The 26,566-nt window shown below is 40.1% G+C and overlaps 1 protein-coding gene across 7 annotated transcripts in view; it reads left to right on the top strand.

Annotated features, from left to right (window-relative positions):
• PFKFB2 (6-phosphofructo-2-kinase/fructose-2,6-biphosphatase 2) overlaps positions 1-23,669 on the top strand; it is a 32,633-nt gene extending 8,964 nt beyond the window's left edge. For 3 of the 7 annotated variants that reach the window (XM_053393414.1, XM_053393416.1, XM_053393421.1), the window contains 10 exons: positions 1,372-1,496; positions 2,498-2,705; positions 4,186-4,332; positions 4,843-4,947; positions 6,442-6,571; positions 7,305-7,367; positions 8,306-8,376; positions 11,847-12,038; positions 14,058-14,080; positions 16,122-16,977. In XM_053393414.1, the coding sequence (XP_053249389.1) occupies positions 1,372-1,496; positions 2,498-2,705; positions 4,186-4,332; positions 4,843-4,947; positions 6,442-6,571; positions 7,305-7,367; positions 8,306-8,376; positions 11,847-12,038; positions 14,058-14,080; positions 16,122-16,188 (1,131 nt within the window). In that variant the 3' untranslated portion in view covers positions 16,189-16,977. Of the gene's footprint in view, positions 1-1,371; positions 1,497-2,497; positions 2,706-4,185; positions 4,333-4,842; positions 4,948-6,441; positions 6,572-7,304; positions 7,368-8,305; positions 8,377-10,868; positions 11,027-11,846; positions 12,039-14,057; positions 14,081-16,121; positions 16,978-23,490 lie in introns of those variants that run through there. The other 4 variants (XM_053393418.1, XM_053393417.1, XM_053393419.1 and 1 more) reach the window with 4 other exon arrangements.
• The last annotated feature ends 2,897 nt before the right edge of the window (positions 23,670-26,566 follow it).

Here is a 26,566-nt window from a genome sequence, read left to right on the forward strand (position 1 = left end):
GGTGGCAGAATCCATAGGGGCAGTAGATCTTGATGTAGATCTTTACATTTTCTCCCTTGTTCTTCCCTGGTGGGGAGGAGGATGCCATTTTGTGGTTCACCTTAGGTGCCAAAATGTCTTGGGCCAGCCCTGATGAGAGCTGACCAAGGTCATTCAGTGGTTTTGTTTTTTATATTGCAGTATTAGACAGTGCTGTTGTCAACACTGTCTGTTCCAAGACTCTTGTTTCAAGTTTTCAAAGGGCCACTCTATACTGTGTCTGGAGTTCCCTGGTATGTGTCTGCATATGTTTATGGTCACATTGCCCTTCACATGTCATGTAGTACACTTGTTACAATGGGGTGACCCTGGTCTTTGCCAGAGTAACCATGTAAATTGGCTATCAGCACCGCAGTTAGACTTCCTGCTTGCAGCACACCTGCATTTTAGTGTCATGCTTAGATGTCAGGTTACACAAGATAATGTGTGTCTTTACAGATTCATCAGTCCAATTTTCAAATGGCATGTGATTTTAATGACAAAAGCTATCTGCAGTTGTAGAATGTTGAAATCCCTTTCCCTCACCTGGAAAAGGGGGTCCAACACTTGAGGTTATTTCCCCACTTGAGGTTATTTTTCCACCAGCCAGGCTGCAATATCTGAAGTAAACCCAGCTGGGAGAAATGGCCCTGCAAATGTAGAGGAGGGATTTTTGGCCTGGCCTTAGAGATCAGCGGAATGGTGGTTTGACCCCATATAAGACACTTTTTAAATAATTTCTGGGCTTTGTGAGTAAATAAATCCAGAACATCTTAGTGATCGTTGGGTTTGCTTATTTCTATTTCAAAAGTATTTTTATCAAGTTTATATGTATCATATACTTCCCCACCTCCATAATTTTACTCCAGTGGCGTGGGTGGGTGGGTATGGCTGTGTAAGTAATAGCTTTAGGCAATGGCTACTTCCTTATATGCAGAGCTTGAAGAAAATAGTGTTTGTTTAGGTATGGTAACTTAAGGCTAATGGATGTATTTACGTGTTATGTAAGACTTTGGAAGCTAAAATTAAGTCATCAGATTATTGACCTTGGAACATATTTTTGGCACAAGCTTGCAAACAGCATGCATTGAAAGGTAATAGAAAGGGCAGCCCAGTCTATCTATTCCCAAAGCAAATAATGCACTATTCATTTAGTATTGTCCTTTGTTTCTGTGCCAGGATGAGACAGACATTTAAACAGTATCTTTTTGTTTGGAAGCTTAGGGATCATGTGTGTTGGAGCCACGCTGCTTCAGGAGCAGCCAGTCAGACACTTGTTTCACTAGTGTTTTTTCTTTTCTTTTTATGTATACAGTTTGCTTAACTTTTGAAACAACTTTCTTTATTGATCAGGAAGTGAAGGTTTCCAGCCCTGACTACCCAGAGAGAAACCGAGAGAATGTGATGGATGATTTCCTAAAGCGAATAGAATGCTATAAAGTCACCTATCAGCCTCTTGATCCAGTTAATTATGACAAGTAAGAGGCAGGACAAAGGAGCTGGGAGATTTTCAAGTTGTTGTATGTGTTCGGGGTGGAAATGAAGCCAAGAAGAGAACTACATGTGGTGACAATTCAGCGTTTCCACAAGGATATTGTATGAGATATCAGAAATTCAGATGTTCTAAACCAACAAGTCAATGAGTTGACTTCCTTTTCCCCCACACTTGTTTAGAACATGCAAAAACACTCTCCATAGTAGCAGAAACAGCAATCTCTTATACCAATATCCATTCTTGTTTCCCGGGAATGTTCTAAGATTCCTCTCTGCTTTTTAGAATTTTAAGCACTATCCTTACATGTTTGAAGTTCTCCATCACTGAGAACTGGAAACACTTTGTAAAGAAAAGAAAGGTGGGGGTTTTCCTTGTAGCTTCACTGAAACATGCTTCTGACACTCTTAAGAGACTAAGCATTCATCACCTTAGCGCAAACATGTCTGGTTTGGCTCACAGAGTTGTACTGTTGCTACTGTAAGTGGCAGTGTTGCCAAAGTTCATAATTACCTGGTTTGGAAAATGAATTTATCCAGCTCATAATTGACATCATTTCCTGTAGGTATTTCTCTGCACATATCCAGAAAATCATTTCTGAGCTCAGCAGTGAGTTTTCAACTGCCCTATGCATATTTATGTATTTTTCATCGCCAGCCCTGTTTCTTGGTTCAGGCTGGGCTATGTTATACAAAAGCCTCCAAAGGATTATTTTTAAGGCCCTGGCAGATCTCTGATGAAGCTTATAAATTCTGAGCCAATTCCAAATCCAGCTGATGGGAATTCACGCCACGCTGTACCCTGTATTTACGCAGCAGTTTGTGATCCTGGTGGATATGCTGTTGTGAATGAGTTCAGTGATCCAACTTTACATGCAGCTCTTAATATGTATACATTCACTTATGGGTTGTGAAACATGTACATACGGAAGAAAATACGTATTGAATTATTATATTGATAATGTTTCTGGTGTTTTCTGAATTCCAGAGACCGTTCTTTCATTAAAGTGATCAACGTAGGGCAGCGCTTCCTTGTCAACAGAGTCCAAGATTACATCCAAAGTAAAATTGTCTATTACCTTATGAATATCCATGTTCAGCCACGCACCATCTATCTCTGTAGACATGGTGAGAGTGAGTGCAACCTGGTTAGCAAGATTGGTGGGGATTCGGGCCTGTCAGCGCGGGGGAAGCAGGTATGGTCTATGCATAAGTTTTGTTGCTCTCTGTATTGGCATTTTAAGAGCTAAGTTGAGGGTCAGATTTTCTGCCAACATTCACCTTCATTTGTGCTAAGCATAGTCACAAGTCACAGCAAGCCATACTTAATGGTTCAACGTGAATGCTCCTTCCTTGCACCAGGAGGAATCAAACAAGGATCCCTTCATTCAATTCATTCAAACCAAGGGTTGTAGTTTGGGAGTGAGACAAATATCAATCCTTCATTTTGGGCATAACTCTTAGCCCAGGGATTTTGATTTGTTTCCTCCTACTGTGAGTGGGGACAAGGTGCAGTTTGCTTGTGCATGTTAAGCCATGATTTACGGTGCACCATGATGTGCCAATGCAGCCAATAATCACAAAGAAAAGAATCATAATCCTAAATTTATCACCCTGCTAGGGTTCCTGCTGGTAAAATTGTTCCGTTTATTAAATGGCTTTCTGAGAAAACACCTGCAGATGTTTCATTCATTCATTTGAAACCTCAAAGCAGTTTTCTTCATTATTTAACAACATGCAAACGATGGTTAAAATCAACAGTAGCTAAAAAGAGATAAAACACGTATAACATACATATCTGAAAGTTACACAACTACAGTCGTACCTTGGAAGTCAAATGGAATTCGTTCCGGAAGTCTGTTTAACTTACAAATCACGGCTTCTGATTGGCTGCAGGAAGCTCCTGCAGCCAATCAGAAGCCGTGGAAGCCCTGTCGGCCGTTCAGGTTCCAAAAGAATGTTTGCAAACCAGAACAATAATTTCTGGATTTGCAGCATTTGGGAGCCAAAACGTCCAAGTTCCAGGGCATTCAGGATCCAAGTTACGTCTGTATTGCGTGTGTATCAATTTAATCATTTTTTTTGTAAGTCGAAGGCCTTGTTCTTCAATTAATTTTATAGAGTTGTGTGTGATCATTCATATTGGATAGGTTCCTAAACTTAAGACAAAAAGCATACTTTTACTTATCTTCACAGATACATTCTTTCTAGAACAGGAGTGAGGAAATCTTTTCCTATGAAAGGTCATTAGCCCATAGGAAAAGTCAGTTGGTTGCCACAGTCAGTGGTGGACAAAAACCACAACCAAAGCTGGTGGAGTTTGCTGCACTGCAAATCTCTCTTTGTTTTTGTGAAACCCCATTCTTGTGGGCTGCATGAAATTAAGGTTGGCTCCAATTCTATATAACAAAATATGGCAAATTCTGTACCAAACTGTGCTTTTACATACTTTTGGGAAAGTGTGCTTTTCCAAGGGCTCCCATCATTTGTCTTGATTCTGCATGCCCTTGTAGCTTCCTGCCCTAGCATTGTGAGCAGCATCAGACCTAGATTGGTGTTCTGATCTTCTTAATAAAAGAAGAGGAACCTTTTCCCAGGACAACAAGCTAAGAACTGCATAGGCATCTCAATTGTATTGTATTGTATTGTATTGTATTGTATTGTATTGTATCTTAGTTTGCACAAGCATTGAAAAAGTTCATCAAGGAGCAGGAGATTGTGGATCTGAAGGTCTGGACTAGCCAATTGAAAAGAACTATCCAGACAGCAGAGGCCCTGGGAGTCCCATATGAGCAGTGGAAGATATTGAACGAGATTGATGCTGTGAGTAAAATTACAGCTGTAAGGATAATCTAAATAAAACTTTACTTACTTCCTTCAAGAAATTACAAGTAAGCCAATTTTTCCAAAAAGTATAATTAGTCTGAATTTCAAAAGTTTGAAGCTCAGTCTTGTGAAAGGTTGACATGCAAATTCATGAAATTTTCTGCATTTTTGGACGTTACTCATTTTGGTGCGTGATGTCCTGAGCTCCTATCAAGGAGGAAGGGTGCAGTTAAAACGTAACAGACAAACAAATATTTAAATCAAATGAAGTTCTGGCATATTCAGTAGTGTTTACTCCTAAATTAGTGGTCATGAGATTACAATCATAAATGTCATCAAAATTATGGAACCTCCATGTTTTGAGGTAAAACCTTCTATAATCCACTGAAATTATTTTCACTCTTTTGTAAGTGAATGCAAACTGGTGTCACATATGTTAAAAGGGGGAATTTCTGAATGCAGATAGCTTTTCTTTTTATCTTCTGGAATTAATTCCTGTTTTGCTAGGGAGTATGTGAAGAAATGACCTATGAAGGAATTCAGAGGAAGTATCCAGAAGAATTTGCACTTCGGGATCAAGATAAATACCTTTATCGCTACCCTGGAGGAGAGGTATGGAGCTTTTATCATCAATTAATAAAATATTACTGCTTTTGACTTTATAGTTTTGAAGGGATAGGCGGTGATCAATGGTAAAACTGCTAATACAACTGCAAAATACAGTAAAACAGGAAACTACAGCAGGGACTCTTACTGAGCTGATTCAGAAGCTAAGACAAACCATTGTATCTCATAACAAAGTGAGCTCCTCTTCACCTCTCTTCCAGAACAGTAGTAAAGAAGAGATCAGAAGCTTGCTTTTGTTTTTTATTAACTGCTTATTGTTGTTTTGTCCACTCTAGCAAAATGTGGGTAATCTTTACTGTACATTCTTTGAACCAAGCCAAATTCAAACCGTGGTTACACTAGGGATACTACTACTACTACTACTACTACTACTACTAATAATAATAATAATAATTTATATCCCGCCCATCTGGCTGGGTTTCCCCAGCCACTCTGGGCAGTTTACAACATAAAACACAACAAAACACCAAACATTAAAAAAGATATCCTATACATGCAACAAACAAACCAATAAATCAAAACCAATAATAATAACAATACAGTAACAATAAACAGTTTACAATTATACCCCAATTAAAGTAACAACCAGCCCCAACCCAACAAAAATGAAACAGAGGAACCAAAATTAGAACAGTTTAAAACATTTTAGTCAGCTGCCCCAACCCTCCTTGCAGCTGTGCTGATGAAGGGAGAGAGGGGAGCCGGGGAGCCTGATGGTCACTGCAGCTTGTTTCCATAATAGTTTGTCATATTGTCTGAATTGGCCCATTATTAGATCTCAATTTTGTAATGTGAATATCTGAATTCATTGTGACTTCCCAAGGTAGCCTCTTTCCACATCATCAAAATTGTGCCTTTTTAAAAAAAAAATTATTTTTTTTAAATAAAATATTTTTTTTTAAAAAAAAATAAAATTCCAGCATACCCTTAAGCTCTACTTAAGTATGGTCGGATAGATTTCAGGCATTACAATTATTCTCATAACTTGGAAGAAAACCTGCTGATCTTTAAAATAGTAATTACTTCTAACTGTGGGTGATTCTGTCATAACTTAGAATTGTCACAAGGGTGCACTTAAGGCATTTGTCGTTTCTAAAGGAAGAGTCAGAAAATAAGTCTTAATAGATTATGGTGATTGATTAATTAATTAACTAACTAACTAATTGTAACAAACTCAGCTAGGGAGCAGATTCAACAACCCAGTTCCAGTAGCGAAAGACAGAACAAGGACTTCTGCTAGTCAGTGTAACAGGGTTTCTTCCCTCTCTCTGTCCCCCCCATGGTGCCCCTGCAAGAACAGTATATAGGCGAGCAAAGGTGAGATTGTTCCATTAGTGCAAGCATTTCTCCTTAGTACCACATTGAATTCCACTGCTGGTTTTTTTAAAATATATATTTCTGATCACTTTGAAACTTGTGAGGTTGTAAAATCAGGTGAGTGCCTTTTGTTTCTGGTAAATATTTGTTTTTGTTTCCTAGTCTTACCAAGATTTGGTCCAACGCTTGGAACCTGTGATTATGGAGCTAGAGCGTCAGGGCAATGTTCTAGTTATTTCTCATCAAGCAGTTATGAGATGCTTACTGGCCTATTTCCTTGATAAGAGTGCAGGTAAGGAGCAGAGCTGTTTTTTGTACATCTTTACTATTACAAAGCACATTGTTATCTGGAACAACATGGGGCCAAACTGCACATGACGTAAATGCATTATTAGGAACCACATCAGTATTAAAAACATATTGATTCAAATCACCCAAGCGCAGTATTTTCTTCAGGACCTCAGTACATGGGAACCAGATTTATCATGACATCCGAAGCACATTCACCTCACTGCAATTCCAACATTAACAACTCCTCTGTGCCTATTATCCTATTTCATTGTTCTTAATTTTCATTCTCATTATGACTGTCTGTTTTTATTTTAAAAAAATTGCTTTGGCTACAGTTCCATACACACACTTCACCTAGGAGTTATCCAAATGGGACTTATTACTGAGTAGACAAGTGTAGGATCTTACTTCTTGTAAACCACTTTGCGAGTGATTTATACTGGATATAATTGCACAGACGGATAGAAATTATCTCTTGCTAATTGGCTTTTGCACATCTAGCATTTATTACATCCTCTGAGCATTATAGTCAAGAGTCTGTAGGTACATTCACACATTTACCACAAAGTTCCTTCTGAGTTGAGGCAACAAGGAGAGTTGCACAAAGTACATTTTGGACCATGCTTGGTAGTTTTTAATTCTTATTTTAGTTGAGATTCCTGCATTGAAAGGGGTTTGACTAGGTGATCCTCAAGGTCCCTTCCAACTCTGTGATTCCACTTGTATTCTTATAGATGAGCTTCCCTACCTGAGGTGCCCTCTTCATACCATCCTTAAACTCACACCAGTTGCTTATGGTAAGTATTTGTTTGTTTATTAATGTGGGCAGGGAGAGAGGAAGCAATGATTCTAGTGCTTACTAGTGCTTAGAATGTTAGCTTGAGACAAGGGTTCAGATTGCACCTGTTTCACAGAGCCAGCATAAAGTCATTTTACCACCCTGAATCATCTTTTCTCCCACCTCCTATAAATTGAGGGACTGATAGGGTTGTGTTCAGTTGGTGCTCTTTTATCTGCAGAAGTGCCTTTGCCATAGCAGACACACATACAGTCGTACCTTGGATCCTGAACGCCTTGTGAGTCAAACGTTTTGGCTCCCGAACGTTGTAAACCTGGAAGTGAGTGTTCCACTTTGCGAACATTCTTTTGGAACCCAAACATCCAACATGGCTTCCGTGGCTTCCGATTGAGTGCAGGAAGCGCCTGCGGCCAATTGGAAGCCATGTCTTGGTTGTTGAACATTTTCGGAAATCGAACGACTTCCGGAACAGATTCCGTTCGACAACCAAGGTATGACTGTACTAACAGAAGAGGAAGTTCCCCCCTACAGCTCCCAGCAGCCCCCAAAACCAGCTCCAGAGTGTTGGAGGACCATCTGGAGCAGGTGGAAGGTAGCATGGAAGGAGCTGCAGAGAGAAAGAAGCAAGAATGGTCAAAAAACGCCCCTTCTTCTAGCAAAAAAACAAGAAGCACTAATTGGATTGCACCTATAACCTGTCCTGTGTTGTTGAATTCTTTGCCCAAATAAGAAACAATCCAGACCGAATGTTGAGAAAACTTGGATGCATACAGTGGAGCCCCCATCTCTTCCTCAGAAGCATCTTTGCATTTCAGTTTTGGAGTTAAAATTAACACTTCAAGATTTTTTTCCTCTGTTTTTATTGTCCCCCCCCCCCTTGTCTAATAATGTAGTAATGCATGATTTTAAGTGTATTCCATTTTCACATTTCTGAAGGCTGTAAATTGGAAATGATTTCCCTGAATGTGGAAGCTGTGGACACACACCGGGACAAGCCACCCACAACAGTATGTAAAATATATACCAGCCTTTTCCTGTGTATTCTGTTTTGTTTGTTGCTGAACTGAAAGTTTGACCCACAACTGTTAACTTGATGTACCTAGATTTGAGCTGTCAAATCTCATTAACGTTTTACAACTTAGGCCCAAGTACTTTGTTTCATTGGGCTATGGGTACAAAACACTTGGAAATCAATGGGAAGCTCCTAGTCCACTTCAGATGGGGCCTATTGTGCTTTACTCATGAGGAGGGTAATCTTTTTCTGGCACTCAGCTTCCCCCACCCTCGGTTCTGAGAAAATACTATCCCCTTCTTGTAGTTCACCCCCCCCCAAAATAAGTCATGGAATATATTATCAGATTAGAACTGAGGGATCAAATTTACAGTGGGAGAATTCTCATATATGTGTGCATGTGTGCCTATTTTCATTTTTTGAAAGCTTTGAAAATACTGTTTAGGGATGAATAAGTTATTTCTTTAGGCTATTATTTTTAAAATGCACAAAGGGCTATCATGATAGTATTTCTTAAAAAATCTCAGACATATATGTCTAATCTTCAGTTTGAGTGCTTTAGAGCTTTAAAGTATATTGTTAATCGTTTGGAGAGTAGAAAAAAAAAGCACTGCTGCATTCCAGATATGGTCCATTTTGTTGAGTTGTAAAATATAAAGATGCGTCCTTAGACTTAGTAGCTCAGGCTGCAACCCTGTACTCACTTACCTGGGAGTAAGTTCCACTGAACTCACTGGTGTTTCCTTCTGAGTAGGCACATCTAGGCTTTGTATTGTTGCTCTTGTCGTGCGAGATACGTGAACTGCATATCTAGATATGTGAACTGTAAGATGAATCCAGGCAAGCATTTACCAGGTCACAATGTACTCCCTGTGGACATTATCACTTGAAAACCTTTACCTCCCCTGTCTATCTAACCTGATTGGAAATCTGAGGAAGCAGAAAAACAAGTAAAATCTCACCTCACCCATGCACCAGTCATCATGTAACAGGTGATCTATTGCCTCTTTAAGAGGTTGCCAAAGTACAGGATGAGTCCAAATTCTTGTACACATATTGTATGTTCTTGTAGCTGAAATAGACCTTTGCTTATCAATTTGTCAAAAGTGGAGGGAAATCTTGTAGTGGTTAAGAGCAGTAGTCTCGTAATCTGGGGAACTGGGTTCACATCTCCGCTCCTCCACATGCAGCTGCTTGGTGACCTTGGGCTAGTCACACTTCTCTGAAGTCTCTCAGCCTCACTCACCTCACAGAGTGTTTGTTGTGGGGGAGGAAGGGAAAGGAGAATGTTAGCCACTTTGAGACTCCTTCAGGTAGTGATAAAGTGGGATATCAAATCCAAACTCTTCTTCTTCTTGAAGTGCCAAAATAGCAGCCAGTATATTTGATATAGTTATTTGGGGAAATAAGGCTACATTATTACAGCTTGAAACCCAACCTTGCCCTTTTTTGTTGTTGCTTAATTTACTGTAAGAATGAGATTATTGCGAGTTTAGTGCCGTTGTACCAACAGATCTAATACAGGTTGCTAAAAATGGTTTACTCACAATTCAAGATTTATTTATTTTTAAGCATTCAGTTAGGCCTTTTGCCTTCAGCTCTGTAATACAGTAGCTAGTATGCAATAAATACTGCTTGGCAATCTTATAGCAATGGTTCATTCAGTTCAAAAGCATTAAGTGCTTTGAATATGCAAAATCTGCATGCAACTGGTACTACATTACAGCATGACATATATATTCTATGAATTTGCTGGTTTTAAGTTTTTATTTTACAAGGAAAATAAGTCCCAGGGCATCGTTAAGACCAAAAAATACTAGGTGGTTTCAATATACTGTGAACCACTGCACTTTTGGGATGTTTTAACCTCAGTTTATACTATGAATAAAATAAATGACCGGAATGTTATTTTGAATTACAAAGGTATTTTTTCTTCTTCTGTTTCTCTGAAACAAGATGCCCTCTGCTCTGCAGGAAGGCCTTCTACCCCCTGCCCTCCATCCTCACCTCTCTTACTCCATCTGGATTTCAAATGATAAGATTTGTTGTTTTTCTGGGACTCACAGAAAGCAAAACAATGATGAAAACGCTGAAGGGCAGAAAAATACATTTCAGTGTGTAGCCACAGTAGGGTGAAAGTAAGCATGAACCAAGATTTTTTAGGACTTTGTTTAAATCATCTTCATTTTGTTTTCAGGTCAGGCTTCCCCCCCTTTTTTTTCTTTTTTTCTTTTTTGTCCCATTCTAAGCCAGGGTCAAAAGCCAGGAAAGTGGTGTGCAATACTGTGTCGCTAGTAGGCACTAAATCCATGGAACAGAAGGCAGTATTTATGTGGTTCCTGGGTGGTTACCCATCCAAGCCCTGACCAGACCCAGACTTCCTTTGGTGACTTCATGGGCCTTCAGGCAATTCCTTAGCCAGTATGCTCAATATGAACATTTGGAACAAGTATTACTGTATTCACATGAGTTTTCCCTTGATTTCAGGACTAATCAAGGAAACTTCATGAAAAATAGAAAATAAATGAATGAAACTGAACAGCCTGGCATTGTCACTATGTTGACAGATTCACCCAAAGGGAACAGGTGTTATAGTTCAAGTGCAAGGGACAGTGCTGAACTTTTGCTTCCTGCCAGTTCTTCCGTGACATTGCTGTGCCACGGGCTTAAAGCAGAGGAAGGGTTCGTGAAGACTTACTTCTGTGACTTCCTGAGAGCTCTTAGACTAGCCCAAGAAGGCTTGTGTTGGCCCAGCCCTGCAACCAGGAATTTGTATGCTAAGGAGCTCTGAAGGAGCTCTATTTCAGTTGAGCATCACAGAGTGCTGCTTTAGCTGCAGCAACAAAATATTCACTCGAAATGCTGTAGCCAAAAGTAGACCCTGAAAATCAGGCTGCCCTAGTGTCACACTTCCAAACAGCTTACTTAAGAAAAATAGCTGAAGTCATCTGATCTGTGAGCAAGAATTATATCCTGCATGCAGAGACCTTGAGCACGTAGCATTTAATATTTAATCTGCCTGAGTGGTGCTGAAGGATTCCCTACCTGGTAATACTCTACTCATTCATTTGTATTTCCCCTTTCTTTTCTAAGAAAATACTGCTGGGTAGAAATGAACCTTATTTAGGTTTATTTTGCTGATGTTTTACTTACAATATTTATACTGTTTTCATAGGCAATAACAAGGCAGGGTACAAAAAAACTAGATGTATATAAAATAAAAAACAGTTCACAATAACACTGCCGCCTCCTCCCTGCACTTATGAGAAGCACTTGGAGGAAGAGAGAAATGTGCCCTTACTCCTTCACCGCAGGAGACCACACCATATGAAGCAGAGATATGAATATCAGTGGCATATATGTATATATGCCTGGCATCAACAATATTCAGTGGTGTTTTAACTGTGGTTTAAAATTCTGTGATTCAATTTCTCACCCCTTATAATATCCTCCATTTTCAATCAGAACAACCTTCCCAAGAGCCAAACCCCTGTAAGGATGAGAAGGAACAGCTTTACACCACTAGCCAGTCCGGACACATTAAAACGTCCTCGCAATTACAGTGTTGGGAGCCAGCCTCTCAGTCCGGCAGGGTCTCTTCTGTTCCGGGAGGCTCGAGACGGGGCTGATCAACAAAAGCTGCAAGACAGTGTTCAGGTGGTAACATCTCTATCCTAATCTTCTATTCCAATTTCAAGCACGGCAAAAATTGTGCAATATTATGTCACCTGTCACTCCTTACTTCAGAAGTTAACCTTTTCAAGCCAATTGAAAGCTGGTGACGCTTTACGTGAGATTATTGGACAGAACCTACCATCAAAAGTCAGAATTCAAAGAACCAACTCTGCATGATTAAGATGCATTGCGGGGGGGGGGTAAATAATTTCCCTTTCAGCTGCAGCCTTTTGACCACATTTGTTAACCTTCACAAAAGTGGAGTAGCTCAGGAGGCCTTGATGCAAAGAACTCTGTGTGGCCTTTTAGATTTTGGCCAAAGGGTTCATTTCAGGCCACTCCAAATGGCTATGTACAGTGGTACCCCGCTAGACGAATGCCTCGCTAAATGAAAAACGCGCAAGACGAAAGGGTTTTCCGATTTTTTTGCCGTTTCGCAAGACGAATTTTTCTATGGGGTTGCCTTGCAAGACGAAATTTTTTTCGGGTTCTTGCAAGTTTTTTCCTTTTTCTTAAAGCCGCTAAGCCGCTTATCTGCTAATTGCCGCTTATCCGCTAATCCGCTAAGCCGTTAATAGCCGCTAAGCCGCTTATCTGCTAATTACCGCTTATCCGCTAATCCGCTAATAGCGGTGCTTCGCAAGATGAAAAAACCTGCAAGACGAAGACACTCGCAGAACGAATTAATTTCGTCTTGCGGGCCACCACTGTACTTTGAAGTATTCTGGTTTGAAAATTATAGGTGGACACTTGAAAGTAATAATGATTTCTGTTGCTGCAAAACTTTCCTTTTTATGAGGAAAATATGTTTCTAGTGCTAAGCAAAAGCCTCTTGAATAAGGCTGTTATCTAAAGTGAGCATTTTAAGACAGATTTGTCAGATACATAGTGTTTGTAGCTGAGTGCATGGGCTCTACACAATATACCCAACATATACATAATTTCTTACAGTGGACAGTTATATTTGCTATACAGTGGTACCTTGGTTGTCAAACGGCTTGACTCCCGAACAAATCGGCTCCCAAACACCGCGAACCTGGAATTCCAGGTTCCAATTTGCAAACCCCTTTTGGAAGCCAAACATCTGACACGGCTTCCGATTGAGTGCAGGAAGCTCCTGCAGCCAATCGGAAGCCGCGCCTTGGTTTTTGAACAGTTCGACTCCCAGAATGGATTAAATTCGACAACCAAGGTAGCACTGTACTATATATGCAGTAATTTGCTGCAGTTTTCTTTGACCCATGTCTATCCCTCAGATTGGATAGAGTTTTCAGCAGCATTTCCAATATCACTGCAATTTTGCTTGCTGATTTACATTTTGCTTTTTTTGCTTTTTCATCAGCTGCTCATTTCTCAGGCTACAACATAGTGCTCTGTCGCTTAATAAAACAAAGACCCAGTTTCCAGGGCATATGTCAGACAGTAGTCTCTGCCAGAGCAAGTTCCTGGAGTGAGGCTGTAGATGAAACAGGATTTCAGACTATTTGCAATCTCTTTATTTGATATGGTAGTCCAGGATCTTTAAAAAATAAATAAAAATACCCAGGTTTGTCACTGTAATATAAGAGAAGCAGACTGATGGAAGAACAGGAAAAACTGGTGCTGAAATCTTGTTCTTTGCAGAGCCTTTCGGCAATGACTTCAGTATAAAAAACAGTAATTGATAGTAGGCCTCACCTCCAACTAATAAGTAGTTCATGCTAAAACTGAAATGTGTTTCTTGGGCATGGTGATAAAACAAAATGCAGATGACAATTTGTTCTTGTAGCTTCTGCTCACTTGCTTTGCTTGCGGAGGGAAAGAGCTATATGTAATTATGCTAGGCCGGTAGCCATTTAACAGTCACTGGCTTGCATTTTGCAATAATTTTGGATGCAAGTTACCATTGGTCTTCTTGCTCGTGAAGACTGCTTTCTATGTGCTGTTCTGCCTTCTTGCTTTTTATATCTTCATTGAACTGCAGCTTGAGCTTTCCTATACTGTTTTTTTCTTTCTTTGCAGCTTCAAGGTGGAAGTGCTTGCCTGTGAGTATCCTTGTGAACAGCTTGCATGTGTAATTGTATGTTTTTGAGAAATAAACATTTACCAAGAGATGATTAGAAGTCTGTTTCAAAGGAATGTACATGGAGAGAAAGTACCAAATAATTCTCCTACAAATTAGAGCCCCTTTAAGTTGGGTGGAATGTTTTACAGCTCATAGATCAATATCCATTTATAGAAAAGTGACTTTTCTTTCAAAATGAGAAAGATGGATGAAGCACAACAGAGAATCAAGTATAAAACCTATCTTTAAGTAAGCTTGCTGAAGCTGTACAAGCCTTATCTTATTAGGACCACTACAATTTATCTTTTTCATACTCTGAAGATGTGCTAAGTTTTAAGCCAAAAATGAAAAGCATGACTGCAGGTGTTTGCAAATGAGTTTAAAATATGAATATAAAAGTTTGCCATGTACTGAGTCAGACCACAGGTTTAGCTAGCTTAGTATTGTCTGCTATGGTGTGCACTGATCTCAGGCTGTGATCCATCCAAGTCCTGCTACTTATGATCCTATTTCAACTAGAGATGCCAGATAAAATATTCTGAATACAAAGCATGAGCTCTGCCATTGAACTGTGGTCCCTAAAAGACTCCATGCTGTTGCACTCGTGGGGAAGCCACGATGGTTTGCAGTTACCTCTTGAGTCTACAGTTATTTGTAAGTTTCTCTAATGGGATGAATTCTGGGCTAAATTCACAGCAGTGTATTCTAGGCATGCCTTGCATTGCCATGGAGACAGGATAACAGCAAATGAATGACAAAGCATTTTGACAAAGGCATCTTCTAATCCCTTGATACGCAATCTCCTCTCGAGGCTCAGTTTACAGGAATTTTGTAAATCATATATTTGCTTCCCAATAGCCCTGTCAAATGACACTTCTGCATCTCACAAAAAGTCGGAGATTACTGTTGAGAGGGTAAGGCTGAGAGCTGCTGGTCACATTCCAGTACCAGGAATAGTGGGAAGAAGTTCAGAATAGTGGAAGCAAGCTACCACATTGCAGAAATTGCCAAGTGTGACTTAGTACCTGTAGATTCTTAGAACCTGTGCACTATTTTGAAGAGAGAGTATATGTTAAGTAATATGACACACACATTCTCTGGCCATATTAACTAATATAATCCTACCAGGAGTGAGTACAGAAATGAATACAGGAACATCAGACCATTGGTCCATCAAGCTGATAGACCAGTTTTCCACACTGACTGGCAGCAGCTGTCCACGTTTCAGATGGGAGACTCTCCAAGCCCTACCTGAAGATGCAAGGGATTGAACCAGGGACCTTCATCCAGCTGCTCCACCACCGAGTTACAGCCCTTCACGCAGGAGTAAATATAATGAGGAGGTGTAGGTTATGACCATGAATTAATGAGAGAATGAGAGATAACAGAAGAGTGAATAAATATAAGTGAAAGAAATAAGAAAGGAAATTAAGAACACAGGAGAAGTTCAGAGATAGGTAGGAAGTCACAGAGGCTCCTATACCGCTGTATCTGACTTATACCCATGCATAAGCTCTGCCACACTCAATGAGACTTATTTGTGAGCAGACATGCATAGGACTGTGCTGTAAATGTGAGTCATAAGCCATATGAGGAGACAGACTTTCTGTCATAGAATGTTGCATGAAAGAATTCATCTGTTAACAGTGTGTGGACATTCTATGACATCACATTGTTGCAGCCAGTTGCTATTGGACATGCTTAACAAATCATCTAGCAATTGTGAATTGGTTATTGCATATTTGCTCACACACACACACTTTGTAAAAGAATCCTCTGTCTTTTCTTGGTAAGGGAGGTGGTCAGATCAGACCTGATTCTGCTCTTGCAGTGCTTGTGTGCTGCAGTCCTCCTGAAATGTTGTGCCTTAACTGTGCCAGCTAGATGTGTCTAGCACACCTAGACATTGTCAGTTGTCCCTGAGAAGCAAATTACAAAGAGTTGGAAAATACTATGCTGTCTCTTTCTCACATTACAATGTGAGAGGATATGTCAATGGCATGTTATTTCCCTCTCTACAGGGAGAAATCAGACGCAATCATCTGTGAGCCCCTGGTCTCGCTACCACCAAGTGAGATTGTCCCATGAAGGAGGCATTGGCTGCAAACCTGCACAGAATGGCCAGTCTCTTAAATTTCCTTCCCCTTCTATTGCTCTGCAACTATGCTGGTCTGCATTCCCCTTTGCAGCATTGCTAAATGTAACTGTGGCAAGTCTCTCTTTGATATCTTAGCTTTTTCCATTTTGTGTGTGGACCTCAGCTGTATTAATATTTGTAAATCTGTGGTTATTTTTGTAACATTCCCCAATAGCTGTGATTGTCCTGTACAATTGTGTGTGTGGAAGAGAGAGAGGGAGGTTGTGTATTTCTGTGTGTGGTATTTTTGCTTTGTGGAGTTAGATTTCTGCCCTGCATGTAATGGTGATTGTGACAGCTGCCTTGCAACACATGTGGGAGTCGCTTTTCCTTGCCATTTATGGAATGCATTTTTTCCTAGAAACCACAATCCATTTGTAGTCCCTAGCTGCTTTATGGGAGTGATTTAATAATAGAGATAATTTTTTTGTTAAATATTTGCTGCATATTAGGAAATAGATGCAGGGATATGTGATTCAGGGTCTGGAATGCACTTTCAATACTTGGCACTGTTCCCGTACTTTGCCTTAATGGGAACACTCCCAAAGAAATCTGAAGATTATTTGCCTGCACAATGTGCTTTATTGTTTGCTGAAAATGTTTCAGTTTTGTCCCTGGCTGTCCTGGAAACCTTTTCATAGGGTTCCCATACCCTAGTGCTTGCATTTTCCCATAATTGCAATCTTGTTGGTGTATGTTTTGTAAAATGATAATAGTAATAATAATCTTGGTAAACGCTACATTTGTGAACTTTCAGTAATCCACCCCCTGATAAACTTGATTCACTTTGCTGGAGGGAAAGGGAAGGCAACAGGATGGGTCTCCTCGGTTCAAGGATTGTGAAATGCAGCCAGGTTTTGATGAAAGACTGAATATTTTAAATTGGAAATTTGTTCCATTATTTTTAAACGGCTTGATTAGTAAAGGAATAAGAGGGTGGGGCAGTGATGAGGAAAAATGGGAGCATGAGACTTCTGCCCAGACCAGCCACATAAAATAAGGATGGGCAAGCTGTAGTCCATCAGATGTTACTGGATTTCAGCTCCTATAACCCCTGGTCCTGCTGGCTCTGAGACTGATGGGAGTTGGAGTGGGGGGGGGCACAGGTTTTGTTTGCCTCCAGACTGTCAGTATTTTGCAGGGGGGCTTCAAGCTCATACTAAAGTTAGATTTGCACTATTAAAGTAGATTAAAGTTGCCCTGGTGCAACAAATCCACTTAAAAACAACAACCAACCCCACAGACTTTCTGTGGTTAGAATAATGACAGTGGATGTATCCTGATACACATTCAAGATGCGTGGACATGCTTTCATCCACTGTACCTGCTTTTTACATTTTTAAGCACTTGGAAAAAGACAGAACCACTAAGAGTGATGAAACTCTCCTAGAACAAAAGAATTAGTGGACTGCATACTTGAATGATGGTCACTTTCAGAGTAAGCCCTTGGAATAAATTATATTCTCCAAATACACAAGCCTATAATTACATAGTAGACATCTAAAACATACAATTCCTGTTATGGTAGATCTACACAAAGCCCTTTAGAGCCTTGGGACTGCCCTATGAGGCAAAGGTAGGATTGCCATATTTCAAAAAGCGACATAATGAAATCTCATAACAAAAAAAAGTTAAAACTTTCTTTAAAAACTAAACTTCCAAAATGCATACAGATTTTCCAATACATTTCTGCATTTTCTGCCCAGACACAGTTTCAAACAGCCAAATCACGGCTGTGTCAGGGAAATTCCGGACATATGGCAACCACAGGTATAGGTGAGGAGTTTGATATCTTACATTTTGATGTATACTGTTAACTTTTAAACCACCGCCCTTTAAGGAATTCCCCAGTAAAGGTACTAGACTGTATCTTGATGGCTTTTGCAGGCAGATCTCCACGAACTGCCACTTTACAGTTTACCCAGTCACGGATATGTACATGGTTAGTATGGAACACATTACCATACTTATTATTAGTTGTATTTATTAAATTTGCTAGTCGCTTTATCTTGCCCAAGGCAACCCAAAGCAACTTATAAACAAACAGACAATAAACTCCACATAGATATATTAATACAAAGAGTGATGAGGATACATTAAAAACATTTCTGAAAGGCCAGATTGTAAAAGGCCAATAGCCTAGTTATAGAGAAACGTTTTTGCTTCTCACCAAAAGATAAATAATGATGGCACCAGGCAAGCCTCCCTGGAGAGAGCATTCCACAAATGGGGAGCCACTGCAGAAAAGGCTCGTTCTCATGTTGCCACCCTCTGGGCCACTTGTGGAGGGGGGTACATGAAGGAAGACCTCAGATGATGAGTGCAGGGTTCGTGACAGTTCATATGGGGAAAGGTGGTCCTTGAGGTATTGCTGTCCTGAGTCATTTAAGGCTTTATAGGTCCAAACCAGCACTTTGAATTGGGTAGCTGGATGTAATGCTGTCATCACAGTTTTGCATGCTTAATTCCAAATTAATTAAGCCCTGTATAACATATCTAGGTTTTGCTTTCAGATGCAAAAATGCATTAGCCTGCTCATCTTAGGCTAATGAACACATAAAGGAAATAAAAGAGAGTGGGGAGCACATACTCTTTGGGAATCTGAGCCAAGACACCCACACTTGCACAATTTTTACCCCTAGTGCTATACATTCAATTGCTGTTGTCTGTAGCTGAGTGGCCTTAAATTATTCTTTTTACTGGTAGCTCATCATACAAAGCCAGTTTTCATGCAGACTTACAAATGGAAAGGTAACTAGTTGCTAGTACTGAAACACCATGTTCAGAACGGACTGGTAGGGGGTTTGTGAATGGCATTCTATCATCATGTAAGACAAAGCTGTAGCAAAACCAATATAAGCATGCATTGTGATTTTTCTGGTTTTTCCCGAGCAGTTATCTCAACACTAATGCAAGCTGAGCAAGCATAGAAGTAGTTTGTGCACAGACACACAAAAGATACCCAGACTAACTCCCAGCTTTGAGAGATGACCTCAAAAAGTGATAATGTAGTTTAGCATCTTATCTAGGACTTTATTCTGTATTACCCTTACAGAGCAACCCCAACCCTGGGTCATCCAGGCCTGGGGGCATTCAGAGTGTCAGAGCCACTGCTGCATTCAAAGCCACATCAGCTCCTACCAGTCAGGACAGGGGAGAGATGAACTTTTTAAAAAAGGAGCACCACCAGCACAAGCCTGCACCTTTGGCGGGCACAGTGAGGTCTTATGTGGTGACAGAGCCTCCCCACCAACACCAGAGCCTGATGGAGGGACACCTCTGGCATCCTAATCGCCTCTAGTTCTATGGATCAGGGGTTAGAATTGCTCCCTTAATCTAGAAGTTCATATGCTAGACTTCAGCAGTTTTAATCTGCAACATAGGACCCAAGATTAATTCTTTTAAAAATCCTGTGTGATACTTTGTTGTAGTAAGGCCGCGTAAATGTGCAGGCAACTGGAGAAACACTTACAGCCACTTTGCTCTTCTCCAGTCTTTTGAATGCGGCTCATGGCTAAAGCACATGGTTAGTATGAGGAGAGCTTAACCATCTTCAGGGCTGTAGAAGATAGTAGAGACAATTTTATGACTAGGCTGGTTAAGCTGGGTTCTCCATCAGTCTGCACACCCAAGCCAAAACACATTAGACTTCAATTAGTTCATTTCAGCAAATTCATTGCCTAGCATGTTTGGACATCTCTTTTTTTCCTGTAGTCTCTTTCTCAGAGATCTCTGATGGTTCTTTAAACCTTTATTGGAGGTATGGAATTAGGAGTAAGCTTGATTGATTTATTCTTCATTTGATAATTTGTGGTCAGCATTTTCAGAGATGAATCACCGTCCTGTGTTTCTTAGAACAAATGAATGTGTTTCAAGTTAGAGGGCAATGTGCCTTGTTTTCCTTGGCTCTCTAATGGTGAACTTGAAATCATAATAAATATTATGTGTTTATTTATATGTACACTGTAAGCAATTTGACTTTTACCAAAGCTGCAATAATGCACAAGCTTAAATAATGATCTCCTGTATGTGTATATATGAATGTTTTGCATATGGTCAAAGGTAACTTTATAAAGATGGCATCAGAGCACTGTGGAGGTCTCTCGCAGCACGTGTGCACGCGCACACGCACACCCACACACACGTGTAATTCATTTTGCCCATTTGTTTCTTTTATAAACCTCAAAATTTTCCAAGTGCCAGAACAAGGATGTTATCATATAGAAGATGACTTTTTGCTGCAACAACTTTGTTATACATTCAGTTGAATTTTTTTAAATTGTATAATTGAAGGCTAATGCATATAGAACTGTTTTGCTGTGCAATTTATGGTTTTGACACATGTATGCTACCTTCCATAGGCAGGAGCAACTGGATAATCAAGGATACATTGCTTATGTTGGCTCAAATGCAGGAGGGCTCCATTATTACTGTATTGCCCCATCATTCCAGATTATTGACTAAGCAGGGACATACAAATGAAACCATTATTACACTCCATGGGAATCCAAATACTAATGCTGTTAATTGTGGCTTAAATTAAGACCAAGGCCAAGAACCACTATTAAGTTGCATTGCCCAGGAAACAACTCAAATTTAGAGATGCACCATGGCTTTATGTGGTGGTGCATTTGTAACTATAGCCATATTTATGTTCATGTTGATGTCGTGTGAATGAAAGCACTCAGGTAGATAATGATATTTTTCATCCTATATAATTGTAAGTTAAAATACTGCACAGTGTTTCATTTCTCTACATAATAGTTTCATTTAGGCAAAAATTTGCCGCCCAATTACCTATGTGAGATTTATTGGATCTTACATCTCAATCATGTCTGCTCTGTATGCATATCTTCTTGGTTTATTTCATTTAATTTGCGGGTGTGTATATGTGCAATTATGCTGTGTGAATGTATACTTCTAAAAAGCATCAAACTGCCAGTTAACTTTCTGTGCAGAAATAAGTAGAAGTCATAAAACCAGCAGGTTTTTTTCCATAAAGGTTGGCAGTTTTAGACTGGAAGCCTGAATATCAATATTGTAATGAGACATCTTAAATAATTGTATTAGCATTGTGAACTTTCTTGTGGACCAGGTAAATAAAATTTCACCCACTGCAAACCACCATGCTGCAATGCTTTTCTTTCTCGTTACTTTGTGCTGGCACTCTTTTCAAAATCAGTAACAATTTGTAAAGCTGGAGGCAAAAATGCACTTTCTCAATTGTGTGGAGCTCAGGCAGATGTAAAGGGTAGTGGTTCTTTGCACATCGCGGCTGGAATCCAAACACTCACATCCATGTGCAGGTGGAAAGCACTTCTATGGGGAAGGACCAGCCAGTGGTGGGGCTCCAGACTTTAGAAGAGCTTCTTGGGAGAGCATTGTAAGGGGGAACTTGAAATCACCATGCTTTTTGGGGGGGGGAAGGTTGACCTCTGAACTTTGAGTCCCACTCTACATCTTATACATACCTGTATAAATGTGACATATATGTTTGTAGACATTGCACAGTCATCAGAGAGCTATGACTGGCCACAGCCACTTTCAGTTTTCAAACTGAAACCTAGCATCTCCTAACCCTGGACAGGTCTTTGAGCATTTAAAAGAGGTGTATGAAAGGCAAAAAAATATATTCTGATGTGAACCATACCCTAAAGCAGCCTTCCCCTAGCTTAGTGTCTTCCAGATGTTTTGCGCCACAATTCCCACTAGTCCCAGCACAGGGTTGGAGAAGGCTGCCCTAGAAATAAAAGTGCTTTTTGTTGTCAAGGCCTGAAATTCAAAATAAGGTTTAAGGAACTCTTGAATCAAGCATTGTTTGTTTTTATTGCTGTGTTCATTTCATCAATGTCCATTAAAAAAAATGTGCCAGTGACAGGTTGCTTAAGCTCAACTTTGTGAGTATTTTCAAGTATTTACATTTAATAATCATATATGACCAACTATGAATGCATGAAATACATATCATAAAGAACGAATTTGCAGATGAAGTTATTGGTAAAAAGGTAAAGGTACCCCTGCCCGTACGGGCCAGTCTTGACAGACTCTGGGGTTGTGCGCCCATCTCACTCAAGAGGCCGGGGGCCAGCACTGTCCGCAGACACTTCCGGGTCACGTGGCCAGCGTGACAAGCTGCATCTGGCGAGCCAGAGCCGCACACGGAACGCCGTTTACCTTCCCGCTCGTAAGCGGTCCCTATTTATCTACTTGCACCCGGGGGTGCTTTCGAACTGCTAGGTTGGCAGCTGCTGGGACCGAGCAGCGGGAGCGCACCCCGCCGCGGGGATTCGAACTGCCGACCTTTCGATCGGCAAGCCCTAGGCGCTGAGGCTTTTACCCACAGCGCCACCCACGTTATTGGACACATCCACAAAAGTTGTCTTTGAGCAAGTTTTACTCAAAAGTAAATCCATCTAAGTTGAGTGGGGATCTCTCATAAATGTGCTGTGGACTGCAGCTTTAATTGGTTTGAATGCACTTCGAAATGCAAAATTAGCAAATGTGATGAGCAATGCAAAATTATTTTTTGAGCATGTGTGGGATTCATTGCAGCCAGACTTGTTATACTCATTTGAATTCCATATGAACCCTGATTTAAAATTATTATATGGAAAGATAATAACACAGGATATAGCTGTGACAAGGACAGACAGTGGACTTCCCTGATTCTGTAATAGTCAAAGAGAAGAAAACTCTGTAGAATTCATTTGCAATATTTCTGCAGATCAGTGTGTTTCAAGCCAGATTGATGATTGCAAATGGATTTGTGTGCCTTTTTAAATAATAGATCTGTTGTTGTTTTTTAAAAAATCATAGTTTGGAAAACCACAAGTTAAAGTTTTTTTAACGTACAATACCAATTAGCCATTTTTGGGAGGAAATAAAGGCATGTGTTACAAGTTAAAGATGGTCAAGGGCTGAGTTAGGCTAGAGTAGCATAACAAACATGCCTACAGATGCTGAGAGAAGGGGTGGTGCTATGAACTTGGCAGCTAGATGAGAATATTGAATGAGGTTTTGAAGGTGGAGATGCCATGAAAACTTAATCATTCTAGAAGTAGAGCACAATTTTATACTGTTTGTGAAACATTACTTTAATTCCAGTGATCTTATGTGGTCCAACATCATACATTTAACTGAATGATCTTAGTTAATTAAAAAGTGAACAGCAATATTGAGAATGGCAATGTGGAATTCCTTTAGGATCTAAATGTTCATAGTTTTGACTTTTGCATTTGGTTTCTCCTTTCCAGAGAACAGCTGGCATAGCACTGTAGAAGCATTCCGCTTGTGTGATGGGAAATCGTCACGGAGGCCTCAGAAAATAAGCCACCTGGGACTGCAACCCCTTGCCCTTGATCAACATCCTGAGTGTTAAATGTAGCTGTTGTCTCAGGAGACTAAAGCATGGTGGACTAGCTAGTTTTCTGGACCAATGACAAGTTCTCTTAATATCTCTAAAAATGGTAGTGCTGGAAATCTGCTTTGTGAAAAATACGCTACTCAACATCTAAATCGGGCATAGGCAAACTCGGCCCTCCAGATGTTTTGGGACTACAGCTCCCATCATGCCTAGCTAATAAAAGTGGTATGGGGTGATGGGAACTGTAGTCCCAAAACATCTGGAGGGCCGAGTTTGTTTATGTCTGATCTAAATACTAGAGCAGGTGCAGGGAACCTTTGGCTTTCCAGATGTTGATGAACTCCCTTCATCCTGATCATTGGCCATGTTTACCAGGGGCTAAGGGGAGTTGTAGTTCAGGAATGTCTGGAGAGCCAGATATTCACCATACCTGCTCTAGAGCAAACTCATTTTGAACCTCTCAAGCTCTTGTGATGCACTTTTAGATCTTCGAGAAATCGTGTATCTTTAAGACATATTTGCCATTCAAATTTAAATCACTTTCAAATCTATTTAAATCACCCAGTTCCTGACAAGGTAACTGGGAAATGTAATTCATGATGGCCACTATGAGCACAGGATGTTGGACTAGATGGGCCTTTGGCCTGATCCAGGAAGCTGTTCTTATGTGTTATGTTTCTTGTCTGCTATCATCACAACCACAACCTGTGTTTTGTCTGCCCAATCTAAATTGCATTGTTAATACTTAGGAAGATTCTTCCTTGTAGAAGAGATCCTTAGAGGAGTCTTCTGCCTACATATGAGGCATGAAGACATGATGAATTTTCTTAAATATGTGACATTGAAACACTGACAGTACTGCCACAAAGCCCAAGCAAAATCTAGTTGTTTTTCTCATTTGGTTCTGTGGGAACTCTGAAATATTTCTGGAGCTTTTTTTCATAGACATTCAATCATGGGGAGATATGATATCTTAGCTTTTCAATGCCCATTCCAAAAATAGACACAGCTTAATCAAATTGCTAGCATTAATGTTTCCAAGAGCAAAGGCAAGATTCATTTGACTATGCATGATCCATTTTCATGGCTTGGATTAATAGAAATTAACAGACTCTAGAATGACACTTTCTTGATAACCATCCTGAAACACCTGTCTTTCACTGTTGGTAGACATACTACTAAAGATGGGTCATTGGCTTGAGAAAGTCAGGCAATTCTTATTAAATACTACTAATTTATTTTAATGTATAACCATTTGAATATATGCTATGGGTACAATAATTTCACAGTGTTTCAGGTTTACCTATGGGAAATATTAGTTATATCCAATGGCGTCCATCAATGTTGATGAAATGCTCTTTGATCTAATGGAGGTTTCCATCAAGAGAATGGGGAGGAAGGTGATATTTTTTGCCGATTCTTCTTCTCTCCTGCAATCCCGACGCTATTCCAATGAGTCCCCCATCCTTCTGTAGCAGATTTTGAGGGTCAGATCAAAGAAAAGACTTAATGCAACTCACTGTTGAACTGGAACTTACTCCCACAGGAGGCAGGGATGCCCACCAACTTGGATGGCTTTAAAAGAGGATTGGGCAATTCATGGGGAGGAGATCAACGACTACTAGGCACAATGGCATTTTCCATCTGCACTGTCAGATGCGGTATGCCTCTAAATGTCAGCTGCTGGAAATGGCGAGTGAGCAGATTGCTGTTCTGCTTGTGTTCTGCCTGCCTTCAGGCATCTGTTTGGCCACTGTGAGAACAGGACACTGGAGTAGATGGGCTAGTGGCCTGATGCAGCAGGCTTTTCTTAAGTTCTTAAGGCAAGCCATGGCATAGCTACAGAATGTCCAGGGAGGAGCAAAGTCAGTGGCCACCATCTCTCTCTGAGCCCACACATTCATACCCAGGCATAGTTTGGCATAGCGTAATTTGCAGGGCAGGGTATTATAGGTTCAGAAATTCATTCAGGCATTATTGTATGTCTTTTTTTCTGAATCCTGAACAGAATGGAGATAAATCTATATGCAGTGACTCTGAGCTTTCCAAACTCTGTGTCTCGACACATTAGTGTGAGAGCGTGTCGCACTTCTCTCAGGCCGGAAAGGGGTTAGTTTAACCTCCGGTTTGCTACTGTGTCACAAAATGATGCATGTCTAAAAAGTGTGTCACCAACATGAAAAGTTTGGAAAGCTCTGTGTTACATAATGGATTAATATCATATTTTTTATTTCTGCTGATTGAGCCCACTAAAAGGGGTTTAGTGTAATCATTCCTATTATTAATATTATTAATTTATTTATGCTCTGCCTTTTTTTCCTGGCGGGTCTCAAGGTGGCTTACAGATAAAAATAAGAATTGCTTTCCTATTCTTATCCTTGTTTACTCAGAAGTACCCTATTCAATAGGAGTTATTCCCACGTAGGTATGCATAGGATTGCAGACTTACTGTTACTCTTGATGTTTATAAAGAAAATATATAGGGGACAGTCTCACAAAATTAAGCAATTTCCATAGAATATATTTAAGCATACCATAACCACATTCCAATGTGATGCTACCAAAGTACACAATCCTGCTTACAATTAGGATAAATATGTTGCCATAGAATTAATATACTACCTATTGCCTCAACGCACAATATACTGCTGTATCTTTTGCACAGTTTTGTGAGGGAATGTTTTTGATAATGACTCCCTGCTTGCATCAAGAGGTAAATAATAAACATGTTTTAAATGCCAGGACATATGAATGTGACTGCTTATTAATGAGCAGTTTGATCTTCATTGACTAAAATCACTGCTGTAATAGAATAATCTTCTTAATGCTGGGGGTTGTTTCTGCCACAAACAGCCTGTCTTGACCAAGATGCTTTCTGGTCAGGGATGTCTGAAATTTCCTTTTGTATATCTAAAACTAGCGTTGAGTAATGTGCTATTGCCTTAGATTCAGAATGCAAATATGTG

Source organism: Podarcis raffonei, chromosome 6 (genome assembly GCF_027172205.1).
Source record: "Podarcis raffonei isolate rPodRaf1 chromosome 6, rPodRaf1.pri, whole genome shotgun sequence".
NCBI classification, from domain to species: Eukaryota; Metazoa; Chordata; class Lepidosauria; order Squamata; family Lacertidae; genus Podarcis; species Podarcis raffonei.